Source organism: Charadrius vociferus, unplaced genomic scaffold (genome assembly GCF_000708025.1).
Source record: "Charadrius vociferus isolate BGI_N301 unplaced genomic scaffold, ASM70802v2 scaffold278, whole genome shotgun sequence".
Classification (NCBI taxonomy): Eukaryota; Metazoa; Chordata; class Aves; order Charadriiformes; family Charadriidae; genus Charadrius; species Charadrius vociferus.
Window position 1 is genome coordinate 2,562,641 of NW_009649705.1, and position 14,330 is coordinate 2,576,970.

The 14,330-nt window shown below is 40.1% G+C and overlaps 1 protein-coding gene across 3 annotated transcripts in view; it reads right to left on the reverse strand.

Annotated features, from left to right (window-relative positions):
- Positions 1-6,814: 6,814 nt before the first annotated feature.
- Positions 6,815-14,330, reverse strand: part of IFT88 (intraflagellar transport 88) — a 49,912-nt gene continuing 42,396 nt past the window's right edge. For 2 of the 3 annotated variants that reach the window (XM_009890630.1, XM_009890629.1), the window contains exons 24-25: positions 7,606-7,701; positions 6,815-6,936 (exon numbers count right to left, since the gene is read on the reverse strand). In XM_009890630.1, the coding sequence (XP_009888932.1) occupies positions 6,815-6,936; positions 7,606-7,701 (218 nt within the window). Of the gene's footprint in view, positions 6,937-7,605; positions 7,702-13,276; positions 13,288-14,330 lie in introns of all 3 variants that reach the window. The other variant, XM_009890628.1, reaches the window with a different exon arrangement.

Here is a 14,330-nt window from a genome sequence, read left to right on the forward strand (position 1 = left end):
TTGCAGCTTCCATGGCATAGCATCTTCTACAGCAGCAGATTTCTATTTTCTATTTCTGTTTCTTCCATGGTGCAGCATATTTTACAGCATATTTTACAGTTGTTAGGCAATTTAGCTGTGCAAAACTGAATTCTTGCAAAGTGGAGAATCCTTAATGGCCTTCATTTTGCAAAAGTGGAAACTGAAGTGCAACCAGGTTGACCACAGCCTTTCTATTGTAAAGCTGAGCATCCATGCCTTTGAAATCAAGAAAAATCAAAGCCTATCAGATTAGATTAATTTCTTACAGTCTCATACTACACTTGCAAAGGAACCAAGAAGAGAAAAAGCCCTTCATCATAACACTCGCAGAATTATTATTTTATTTTTTTTTGTGCAGCATTCAATTCCCATGTTACTTTAGAATAACTTCATTTTAAAAGTAATGAGTTATGAAATCTGTAGTGAGGGATATTTGGGGTGAAACATGAAATATGTGAATAAGAATGTTTTGATATCGTGGAGTTAGGCTTGTTTAGAAACAAACAAAATACTACCCAGGTAATCATTTATATTTGGCTATTTATGCTGCCAAGACACTCGCCATCAGAGGCTGTTCTGAAAGGATTTTTTCCCTGTCCACTTCTGAAACAGTAATTCACATAGAAGACTCTAGAGAGAATCAAGACAACAAATGTCCGTTTCAAGGGATAGAATTGGTGCAATTACTGCCAACCTTTACTCAAGGAAACTGAATTTCTGTATGTTTTGTGAAATTACAGTGACTGATAGGGTCATTACCAGAGAACCTACTGTACAAAGAGACATTTTTCATACCTGTAAAGGGAAAGGTAACTTTGCATCTAACTGAATTCTGCACATCCTGAACAAGACTTACAGAATATCTCAGGTCTGAGAGGTCAACTGAGTATTGTTTAATATTGTGACCAATACATTTTTCATGATAACACAAGCTAAAAGAGCTCACGAGTCAATTCCTCAAGAAGATTAGCATTTTCCTAGGTTTAATTCTGCTGTCCACCTAAGGTAAAAAATTAAATAAACTAATATAATAGCAGTCCTATTGCATGTGTGATTTGCCAAAAATTTATTCAGGAATTTTAAATGATCTACTAATTCCAGAATGATAAACACAAAATCAGGGCTTAAATGGTGCTAGAAACACATACTTGCAGCATGGTTTCTGGGGATGGTCTGTTATGCACAATCAAACCTGACTCAATGTTTCTGCTTGAATTTCTGGGCTGAAGATACAATTAGAATCATAAAGTCATAGAATGATTAGAGTTAGAAGGGACCCTGAAGATCATCTAGTTCCAAACCCCCTGCCATGGGGAGGGACACCATGCACCACACCAGGTTGCTCAAAACCCCATCCAACCTGGTCTTGAACACTTCCAGGGATGGGGCCTCCACAACTTCCCTGGGTAACCTTTTCCAGTGTCTCACCACCCTGACAGTAAAGAATTTCTTCCGAATACCTGTCTACTCTCTTTCAGTTTAAAACTATTACCCCTCCTCCTATTGCTATACTCCCTGATAAAGAGTCCCTCCCCATCTTTCCTGTAGGCCCCCTTCAAATACTGGAAGGCCACTATAAGGTCTCCTCAGAGCCTTCTCTTCTCCAGGCTGAACAGCCCCAACTCTCTCAGCCTGTCTTCATAGGAGAGGTGCTCCAGCCCTCTGATCATCTTCGTGGCCCTCCTCTGGACCCACTCCAACAGCTCCATGTCCTTCTTATGTTGAGGGCTCCAAAGCTGGATGTACTACTCCAGGTGGACTCTCACAACAGTGGAGTAGAGGGGCAGAATCACCTCACTCGACCTGCTGGGCACACTTCTTTTGATGCAGCCCAGGATGTGGTTGTCTTTCTGGGCTGCGATCGCACATTGCCTGCTCATGTTGAGCTTCTCATCAACCAACACCCCCAAGTCCTTCTCAGTGCGGTTCTCAACCCATGCTCCACCCAACCTGTATCTGTGCATGGGATTGCCCTGACCCACATGCAGGACCTTGCACTCGGCCTTGTTGAACTCCATGATGTTCCCAGACGCCCACCTCTCAAGCCTGTCCAGGACCCTCTGGATGGCATCCCTCCCCTCCAGTGTGTTGACCACTCCACACAGCTTGGTGTCATCAGCAAACTTGCTGAGAGTGCACTCAATCACACTGTCCCTATCATCAACAAAAATGTTAGAGCTGGTCCCAGTACCATCCCCTGAGGAACACCACTTGTCTCCACTTGGATATTGAGCTGTTAACTTCAACTCTTTGAGTGCAGTCATCCAGCCAATTCCTTATCCACCGAGTGGTCCATCCATCAAATCCATGTCTCTCCATTTTAGAGACCAGGATGTCATGCGGGACAGTGCCAAATGCTGTGCATAAGTCCAGGCAGATGATGTCAGTTGCTCTCCCATTACCCACAAACGCTGTAACGTTGTTGTAGAAGGCCACCAAATTGTACAGTTTGCCTTTAGTGAAGCCATGCTGGCTGTTACCAATCACCTCCTTATTTTCCATGTGCCTCAGCAGAGTTTCCAGGAGGATCTGCTCCGTGATCTTGCCAGGCACAGAGGTGAGACTGACCGGCCTGTCGTTCCCTGGGTCTTCCCTTTTCCCCCTTATAAAAATGGGGGTTATGTTTCTTCTTTTCCAATCAGTGGGAACTTCACCAGATAGTGACTTGGCAACTTCATCCGCCAGTTCCCTCAGGACCCATGAATGAATCTCATCAGGTTCCATGGACTTGTATACCTTCAAGTTCCTTAGATGGTCTCAAACCTGGTTTTCTACCATTGGTGGCTCCTCATTCTCCCAGTCCCTGCTTTTGCCTTCTGTGACTTGGGGAGTGTGGGTAGAGCACTTGCCAGTGAAGACAGGCAAAAAAGTCATTGAGTACCTCAGCCTTGTCCGTGTCACGGGTGATCAGGTCTCCCATTTCCTTCCAGAGAAGGCCCACATTTTCCCTAGTCTTCCTTTCATCACAGACACACCTATAGAAGCTTTTCTTGTTGCCCTTGACATCCCTGTCCAGATTTCATTCTGTCAGGGCTTCAGCTTTCCTAACCTGATCCCTGGCTGCTCAGACAATTTCTCTGTATTCTTCTCAGGCTACCTGTCCTTGCTTCCACCCTCTGTAGGATTCCTTTTTGAGTTTGAGTTTGTCCAGGAGCTCCTTGTTCATCCACAGAGGCCTCCTGGCATTTTTGCCTTACTTCCTCTGTGTCAGGATGCATCGCTCCTGAGCTTGGAAGAGGTGATCTCAAATATTAACCAGCTTTCTTGGGCCCATCTGCCCTCACAGGCTTTATCCGACAGTACTTGCATTTAGCTCATACAGTATTTCCACTCCTGTGCTTTCTGAGACCTACCACAGGACTGAGGGCATCCTACATGGCAGCAGGGAGCACAGCTCACATCGTACCTGAGCTAAATGCCAACCAAGCTACCTCCAGGACAGGGGCAGGGTCATCACATCAACACAGCACAATAATAATAACCCAGGTAATTATTTTAGACGCAGCACCCCACTGGCATGGCCACCCTTCCTTTGAGACCTGAACTGCCTGAATCATGCAGGTGTGTTCACCTACCAATAGCTCGAGGCCTTCCAACGACAGGCTGACATAGCACTTCGGACATGCACACAGCTTCTTTCTCCTGAACAAAGTCCAGTTATATTAGTCCCCATCAGGGATCACTCTCCAGCCTTCAGTCCAGGTGACATGTCACATCTTGTGTTCCCTCACACAGAACACCTCACAAAGCAGAAGGAGACCGCACCGAAGCTGCTTATGAAGAAAGGTTCCTGGCCCAGGCTAACCTTTGGGTTACGCAAGAGAATTGTCTGGGAGATTGCTAATAGTCATGGGCCAAAACTGTACCCGGGAGTGTGCTACTGGTCTTACAGCATGGATGGTTACACATCAGCTCCTCTGCTCTGGGCCTGCCCTGGTAATGTTGCAATTCTAGTAGAGAGGCAGCCATAGTTAAGGCAGTTTTGAAGGAGATGAACCTGGGCTAAATAACTTTGACTGACAGCAGGACTTACTATTCCAGTGTTGGAGCTGGGGCACATGGCTTTCCATCAGTTCCGAACAAGCTCAACCGTGCTTGCGAAATAACGTGCAAATACATCATAACCCAGAGCATTATATGATCAGATCCTCATGTTATAGGAGACGGCATGTTCCAGAAGTTCCTGGGAGTTGGTGCAGGAGTAGAACGAAAGTGCAATTCTGTTTGTAAAATACAGAATTTTACGTAACGTACAGTTAGGCTTCTGGGCAAACCAGACCAAGAAACTGCTGCTGATCAAAATCTCTCTGATGTCCACAGGAGTGTTTCTACGGACTAAGTTGTGAACCACATCCCAAATTATTAGTAATTCATACCACTTTATCATGGACATGTCTATATAATTGAAATGTTTGATTAGATGCTCTACTCAAATGGTTTTGTATTAGAAGACCATGACAGCATCTTGCCCATCTTCTCCTTTGCACTGTTGCACAGGTTTATCCGTGCTCCTTGCTGTAGTCCCACTTTCTCCCACTGCCATTAGTCAGATACTTCATTCCACTGCAGTCTGTAGCTGAAAATGCTCCCTCCTGCCTGGCACGTTGCATCCTGGAGGTCCAGGTCTTCTGAGACTGTAAGACTGAGAGAAAAGAACTACCATAATATCTAGGAATGTGTCAGCCCATGACCACAGCAGTACTGAAGCACTGGCGGCACTGAAGAACAGGCAGGAGAAGGCTGGGTCTCAAGTGTGACTGTAAGGTTAAATGTCTGCCTCAGTCCTTCTCCAAGAATTGTTCAGCCCAATTGCCTTTCCACCACCCCTCCTTTGTCTTTCTGACTGTCATTTCCTTGAAAACATTAAAAATATACACTGTTTTATTGGGTGTCAGTGCCAAGGTTTTGGCAGTGGTGGGGCTGCAGGGGTAGCCTCAGTGAAGAGAGGTCAGCGCTGCCCAGTGCCAGAGACAGCAAGTTCCTGCCGGTTCTACAGTGGGCCCAGAATACACCCAGCTGACAACAGGACATGGACTCTGCGTTGATGGGTGTGCACAGTCTTTGGGCTACTGTCAAGGAGTGGAAAAAATCAAAATGGTAGAGTCTGCAGGGAAACTGGGGATTCACCAGAAACAAAAGAGGCAACACCTTTCTGTATTTCTCATTCTGAAAGTCACGGAACGTCTCATCAGCTGAGTTGAACAGACTCAAAAAGCCAAAGACTGCTCTGGTTTGACATGTTAGTGTTGCAGAGTGGTATCCAAATTCTTTAGCCACGTAAGCCATCCATTCCTTCCCTTTCTGTCCCTACCTGCAGCAGACGAGGTCATCTTTCTGTCCTGTTGCTGAGAGAACTGCAGCATGGGAAAGACTTGCAGAAACAAGACAGGTGGCATCCACTTCCGTCTCATGCTCTTTTCCATCCTCTAGAAGGATCAGGCCCCAGAGCTTACCGTGTCTTTGGTGAACTCCTAAGGATGTTCCATAAACAGTGCTGAATGTGCTCTGCGTTGCCACCAAGGAGAAGCTGGTGCAGTCCTAGACTGAGTGCTGCACCAGGATCACGGGAAACACGTGATGTATAAAGCAGGCCATCAGCTGTACCATAAAATTCACAGGACTACATTCCTACAACTGCCATTACAGAAGTATTTCTGGCCACTTGCAGAGACAGCTTAGGGGACCAGGTAGATATTTTTAAAACCTGAAAGACCATTTCATGAAGATATGAAGAGAACTTGCCAGGGTCACTAGTTGGGAAACAGTTTAAGCACCAACACTGAGAATAAGCACTGGAAATTTTAGAAGACTGAATCCTTGCATTTCAAAGTGTAATAACCAAACTCACACCAATGTTTTGAAAACAAGTCCCTCCCACCCCGGTGTACTAGTTTTGCAAGTATTTATTATGAAAGTCTGAACACCTGACTAATATTTTTATCTCCAAAAAGTGATATAAATCAGGAACCCCATGTTCCTATTTAACGTCTCAATGACTTCAGATCAAACTTGTTCCATTCATAAGCAAAATGATGATTTCTGTAACTAACATCTTTGTACACACTCAACCTAGGCTGTAGAAAGCTACCTCCGTGTAGTCAGTGCCACAGTCCTCAATGTAAGATTCAAAAGCTGAAATCTAATTAGGAATTCTGAACAAACTAGACTGAAACCCTGCCCACTCTGACCATTCAAAATAAATAACCCCCCCATCTTTGTAATTGCAAAAATACCTAGAAGGTTGCCAAGAGAATGAAAAATGGCCCTAGTTCAACTAAGCATTGACTAAAATCAAGATGCTTTTTTTCAAGTATCATTATTAAGTGCTTTGCTGAATTTGAGCCTTAAAGATGGACCAAGGTCATATCCAGCATTTTCAGACAGTCAATCCACAGGCCTTAAATAAATTCTGGCTTTGGATAAAGGATATGGGACTTTCAACCATATAACATTGTTTTGAGGTATTTCACATTGAAAGGTGAAATTTTAGAGGCTGCTGTTTCATGTTATCATCAGATGTATCTGAAAGCAAAAGTTTTATGTATTTGATACAGTTTGCAATGAGTTCGAATGTCTGTGTAGTTTTTATACATGAGTAAGATAACCTCAGCATTATTTTTTAGAATTCAATTATAAAAGACACTACAACTTCAAATCCATGTATTTAATATCAGATACCATATATCCAAAGTATTTCACAAATATTTTATCAAAATCCACTACAAAATAATCATGGGTGAAAGTTTTTCTGCTAAAACTTAAAAAGGAGAAAAAATTATGAGTGAGCCATATGCTATTCTGGAAGCAAATCCTCTCCTAGTTCTTCATCAGCAAAGTCATCTTCCTCAGTTCTTTTTCTTGCTGCAGTTTTTGGTCTTTCTGCTTGTGGGCCAAGTGGATCTATGTAGGAGGCATCTAGGGTTTAAATACATACATTTGAAACAGTTATCTGCAAGTAATTTCAGATTTGTTTCAAACGTATACAATCAAACACAAGAGTGGGTTTTAGCATTACACTTCTGTAAGGTGTCTTTGAAATATAGACCAGAAAGAGCATATGAACACTGAAGAAGAACAAGATAACGCGTTCAGGAAGCGAGGCATGGCACAAGAGCAAAGTACCCGAGTGCTAGTGATAGAACTTAACCTTTTTTTTTCTTTTTTCCCTTTCTTTTTTGAAAATAAATTTCTCTTTATTTTATTACAGTCATTAAGAGAGAAAAGACTTCTGTAAAGTGCATAGAATAGCAAGACTGATGATTTGGTTAAGGAAAGGCAGTTTAGGAAGTACCACATTCCACATGGATTTGGGTTTTTAAACTCCTTTGAAAATTCAACCTTAGCAAAGATCTTATGACTGCAGAACCACAAGCACTGACTAAAGGATGCAACAGACATACTGAAAGCAATAAATATTTACATGGGCCACATTTCTTAATTTACAATTACTTTACAGTGAGCTCTGAACAATGATTCTAAAGCCATTCTTGACATTTATTTCATGAGGAAAATGTTTTCTGAATTGTCTAATTTTACATGCTCTTGAGGGCCAGGAAGGTAAGAAGGTGTAAGATGCCCACTTGCCTATTTCTTTATTGCCGCTACTTTCATAGGGTTCACTTGTTCCAGGCAAACCTTTTAGTTTGGCACTCAGTCTTTCCCCTTTGGTACCACCACTATCTGGGGGGGGAAAAAACAAAACAAAACAAAAAACAAACAACAAGTTGAAGACAAATAACATGCTGTTAAGTTCTGTGAAATCATGACACAAGAACAACAAAAATTCAGCTACTATCTGTCAAACAAGATTTGGATGAAACCATCTTTTCATGATGGATACAGTACTCATTTGTAATAGTGGTCATTAAAACACAATGGACACTGTGTCCACACATGTGTTTCAATTTAGAAAAAAAATATATATACAGCCTTATTTACTTTGGAGTAAACACATTAAAATATTTCTGCTTCAAATGCTGACATTTCAGTGGCTTATAAATTACAGTCACATTTTAGAATTAAAATAAGCACGATAAATATAAACACTGTCACAATGTATATGGACATTTCATACATCTGTGTGCTTACTAATATATTAGTATGATCCGCCTGTTCCATACTGTCAAGGTTAAATACAACATTAACTTTGCTTTTAATTAGAAGAGTATAATCTGCACGTGCTGTCTGCATGGCAGGCAGGCACAGTTTGTGTATACAGACCATCCTGGCCCTCACTCTTGCTGTAAACACTGCGCTGGCAGCTCAGTGTGCAGCAGGGCCCCAAGGAATGTGTCAGCTCCGAAGGCTGCCTCGTGCCCAGACAACATCAGATTAACATTCTCTTGCCACAGCAGTATTCCAGACATTTTAAATATTCTGTTCGCCTCTGAATCTCTTTTTCACATTTATGGCAAGATTTCAATCTTGTCTGCTACAACAAATTTTTATGCAATTTTTTCTTCCTAGGAGAAAACATTTTGTGTTTGGCTTGGTTTATTTAGAAGGCAGGACATGCCATGCAGCGAAACAGAAACATGCTCATTTACAACACAAAACAATGATGTTATTAAAAGTCCTCCGTCTGTAAAAAGGAAAAATGGGTTTCATTCAGCAAACATTAATTACAAATTCTGGACTTGGCAACACATTTCCATTGTCTTATTTACTATAAACGTTCTTTTTATAAAAATCATTACTATTAAAAACAAAAAACACTTCCACAAAGATGACAAACCTTTGTTTCTCTATAAATACTACTGCAGACTTCAGTTTACTCAGTCCTGAATTGGAAGGCAATGTCTCTGCTAGAAAGATCTAATACATACAGTCACATGTCAAACAGTTAATATGTTTACAAGACACAGATTACAGTTGAAACTTCAAAGCAAGGAAAATCTATTTTAATGTACATTGACCTCCCTTGGATCAATTCTCACTGACAGGTTCATGGAAGAAGTGAATGCCTAATGAAGGATTTGAAGAAACTAAAAGGAATCAATGGGTTTGGCTGGGGGGGGCTCAACCAAGGGGCTGTGAAATTACAAAAGGGCTGGTTCTTGTTTTCAGTGGGCTTTGGACAGGCCTGTGCAACAAGGAGGCGAGTGCTGAGCTTCAAGGATGGCATGGATGAAAACGTTTTGAGGACAGCTTAGAGGAGAATAGAAAATGTTTAACAGGGAGAGAAAGTAGGATCGGAGTAGGCAGAGTCTTGTGCAATGGAAAACGAATAATTTACAAAATGAATAAAGTTGGATGAAGCAATAAGGGGATGCAAAGACAGGAACGATACAGCAGAAACTGCACTAGGGGAAGACTGAAGTAGTCAAAGAAACTCCATAGGTTTAATTGGTTGCTTCCAGAAAGGAAAAACTGGGTGTAATGAAAATAAAAGAAGAAGATGGTGTATCAAAAGTTTTCAACTGTGAAGGAGGAAAACACATGGTTTTTAATGATACTACCAAAAGAAGGTAAAAGATTTTGTATTAACTAAAAGTAGGGGGAAAAAAAAAAGGATGGAAGAATGGCTGGGACAAACATAGTACCCACAAGTTCCCTGTACATCTTACTGCCCTAAAACAAGCAACTGAAAACATAAGTTTTCTTGGACATGCTAGAACCCTCAAGGTAAGGAATTCCACCTTTCATTACTCTGAACCTACCAATCTAGTCCCCGCCTTGCCACAGAAAGGAGCACCCTGCCCTTTCTGCCCTGCATCACATCCCCCTCTGCATGCTCTCAAGTGGTAGCAGGCTGTGCTGGAGCAGGTTACTGATATGTTTAAAACTAACCTAATGAAACCTTTTTCTCCAGTGGATCAGCAAAGTAACACAGCTCACCTTACCTCTATATGACTGTTATACCTACAGCAAGAGTGAAGGGAAGGTTAACATCTCTTCTGGTAGCAGCCCACAGTTAGTTTAAATTAAGCTAATATCCAAAACTGCATCAAGTCTCCATGGACTGCACTATGCTCTGAGCATACCTAAAAACGTGCAAGAGGAGCATCTTTCATTTTAAAGTACATCTGGAAGAGAATAAGAGGTGGTTGACACCGTCTACCTTACACGGAGATGTCAGATAGCAGCTCAGGGAGTGAGAGATCTGGCTTCAATGCTTTCCTTCCCCTGGGGGAGTTCAAACCCACAGCTCCATCATTCAAGAGAGATGAATATCCTAGTTGTTGAGCCATTTGGGGTAAGGCTTTTCTTGACACACTGCCATGGGATACAGGATTTGGCTGCCAAAATGGCAGTTATTAAAAATTCTGCTGACCATAAAAAACGATCTCCCAGAAGTTTAAATCTCATCTTGAAATTACTTTTTGTAGTTCTATTTGCAGATAAATCATCTATATGTTTTTATTTAGTATACATATATAATTTGGCCAAAGATTTTATATACATTCCAGCCTTTGGATTATGGGAATGAAACTAACTTTCTCTAAAGTAATACACTGGAAAAACTGAAGGTAACATCAGGACAAAGATTAAGAATAAAAACTCTGGATGAAAGGATTTTTTGCAGAGCTTTTCCTCTACTAATAGTGCAGCTTTGAGTGTTAACATCCGTCTGATTGCACTTGCAATTAAAGGACTACAGGTAGACATTTCTCAAACTGCAAATGAATTCTATCTGCATTACTCTAGCGACTGTACAAACACACACTCCTTATTAAATAAAGCTTTTGAATAATGGAAGACCAGTGCTGAACTAAAGTGCTCTCTGTATCCAAGAAAACCTCCACTGCAATTAATACATGCTCGTTATTTATTTACTTATTGTACTTTCATTTAAAAGGTATGTTATTACCATAGCTCGCGTGAAAGCTGGTCCCAGGGTACTTACTCTGGGTTGATAATGTGGACACATACACATAAACTGACTGCAGGAACATTCAGCTACAAATTTCAGTTCAAAAAAGCAACAGGAACTGATTAAGCAGAGCTGGTCAATATATTTTCAAAATCTGATTTATAAATATGCTTACTCTGTAAAATGATTATACTTGAGACTTGGATTATCATGCTGACGTTATCTTCCCTTCAATCTGTATGCAATAGCATTAACCGGGAGCTAAGCATATAAAGACATAAATACTGTATGCTACATGCTGATATCTGTTACAGTGCGTTCCTTCCTCTCATCTGTTTAAAAGTCATGCTCATTACATTATATTTAGGATATTTAATTAAATTATTGTATTATAAGTATAATATGTTCTGTTCATTCATATTTTTTCAACTGTCATACAAAAACTAATTTGAACTAATTCTTCCACATACAATTTAAAAAAGAATTATAAAGCTTATTTTTTAAAAAATGGTTAATTTAAAATGGCAGAATAATGAATAAAGCAACATTCTGCAAAATTAATCCTATTTTAAGCAGTGATATCTAGCAAAAAAATCTAAATCTTTGTATTTCTGTACTTTCTACTTAGCAAGATATCTGCGTGTATATCACTTCAACACATAAAATCCATTCTTTTATATTTATTTTTTAAAGGACTCTCACTAGTGGCAATTACAGTGGTTAGACTACTGCATCAGAAATTCACAACAGACATGAAAGACAAATTAGTTTTTAGTACCATTTTACTCATCAGGAAAAAGATACCAAAGCGTAGGGTGGTTTGGTAATCCACTCGCTCTGTAAAACGTTTACGTAACAAAGTGCATAGTGGGCGAATGCTTTTAAAGACTGCAGATGCTTCACTAAATCCAGAATGCGTTTAAATGCAGCTCTGTGCATCTTTCATATTTGGGATGAAGACACTGTGTTTGGAGAAGAGAGAGCTTTGGTTTGGTTTGACCAGAGAACAGTGAGTTCAGTGTAGCATGCAGAATATTATATTAAAACTGAGAAATGTCATGGGAAGCAGATGAAATTTTTAACTGTACTGCAGTTAATTTTGATTTGGAATTCTGTTGAATGAAAACTGTTTCTGGTATGTCAGTTAAGCTAACTCCTTAGGCGAGTTCAGATGCAGAAAACAGATTAAGATGTTCTCTTCACTCAAGAATTTTCTCTGCTTATAAAAAGAAAAGGTTTAGGTTTTTTTTGTACACACACCAATGGAACCATCCTACAACATTTTGTAATTAATGAGGCACCAACAGGCACACAAAACCTAGAAAATATAAGTGATTGTGAAGTCCCGGATGCAGGACTACAGGAGAAACCCTTGCCTCAATCACAGTGAAGATTATTTGGGACCCTTATTGCCATAACATCTATACTGTGTTTGCATATTACATGAGGAGATCCCTACGTGCTGGTAAAGGGTGTTTGAATACAGGATGTTGGGGATGGACAAAGCCCTTTTGCCCCTGACATCATCACAGCTGAAATGCAAAAGGCAGTTAGATACCTAATTTAGTCTCGCACCATTTACTTCCCAAATTCATCTGGACAGGCTCAGGTAACAAGGAGAATGCAAAGTGCTCAGCCTTTCATCTTCTCTTCACACTGCTTCTTTGGGCTCCTGTCCGAGACTGCATGGCTCCTCTCAGTCAGTACAAAAGTCCCCTCTCATCCAGTACAAAATTCCCCATTCAGAGAGCAGAGCAAATGCAGAGACCAAGTAAATACTGCTATGGTAATGTATTCCTTAAGGTCATACTTTTCCTTATCTATGAAAGGCCTTATGCTATTCAACAGTAAAAACCTTTTAGGGTAGTAAAAAGCACAATGTCCTAACTTCCAAATTCTGGATGTTAGTATCGCATCTCTTCAGAACACAAAAAAGCTGCTATGAAAACAAGAAAAGCTTATCGAAAAGGCTATCTTTGAGAACTCAGATGCACTGTTAGCGCCTTTCAGGTTTTTAGGGGGGTTGGTTTTGTTTTTGGGTTTTTTTCTCCCCCTCCTTTTTTTTTTTTTAACTGAAAAAGAAGAATTTTAAGTGAGTGTACCAATGTCATCTGCTTCCAAACAAATCAAAGACTGAAAATAATAAATCTGATATTCGTGGAGAAAAGAAAATTTCATTTTTTATAAATAAGAGTGAACAAATGTGTTCAATTTTGGGCAGGCATTTTAGATTTAATGCTTATCCTTCTCACAGAACAAGAGTAGATTGACACTGATATAGTTGTCAGTTTTGTTGGTCTCTCTTTCCATTCTGTCTACCTTTCACGCATACACTAATCATATTCTTCAAATTATGTTTTGGTGCATCTCATGCATCTTCTGTTTTAACTTGTATTGGCAAAGTAGTAGGTGTCCTATTAAGTACAAACCCTGTCGACTTACTTCTCTGTCCTCTTAGCTTCCTCTTAAAAAGCAATTTTAGATCATATTTCCTAAAACAATAAAGCCTGAATTATTAATACTCCTAATACAAATAACTATATAGGGACAAAATATTTGGGAAAAAATATCTGTTGGGAATGCCACCTAAAATATTTGGCACGCACACACACTTCATTTAGCTACTAAATACTAAACTAAGGAGGATTCCATGCTTCACTGGGTAACGATGGCAAATCCCTCATACAGCGTAGGAAAATGATCCCTTTTGGTCTTGGCAACACCACTGGAAAAGATTAATCTTAAAATGTATACAAATGTTTCTTTTTTATTTATTTATTTTGAAGCCATTAATTTATAAAAAATGTACTAAGATTCTGAAATAAAATAACCCATGTTTACATTCCATATATGTCTTCACACAGGCCATGTACAAAAGTTTCTTACACTGCGAAATACAGACTCATAACCCAGGTGAATAATGCCTAACACTGGACAACATAATGTTTGGGTTCTCAGGTTTCTCTCAGTCATCCTCAGTAAAAAGCAAACAAACTACAACAGTCCTTAACATCTGTTGCTGTGAGTGTGCACCGTCTTCACTGATAAGGCTCCCCAGAGTCAACATTACTAGTTAAAAAACGTGTAATGCCTTTGACTCCTTCTAAAAATATGTGTAAGTACTACATCTCACCACAACTTTTAATTAGGAATCCCAGCAGAAAGTTAACTCCAGTCTCAATACAGGACCTTCTTTGTACCTCTGCTTGTTTGCTGAGTCATTTCCAGAAAGGTTGGATTTTTGGCACTGAATATGTATAGCAGACTTCTCAAACATGCTCTTATACAGACTTGTTCCCAAACTGGTGTTTTGTTTCTTTTTCATTCTTTCATGAATTTGACATAAAATCTTAAGCATAAAATCTAATAATTATTGATAGGGCAAATTCTATGTCAATTCTGACCTGCTACCCTCTCATCCTCTTTATGTTAGCATCGTAAATGTCTGCATTTGCTCTTCTCCCATTAGTCCGGTTATGGGGGCAAGAGCAATGCC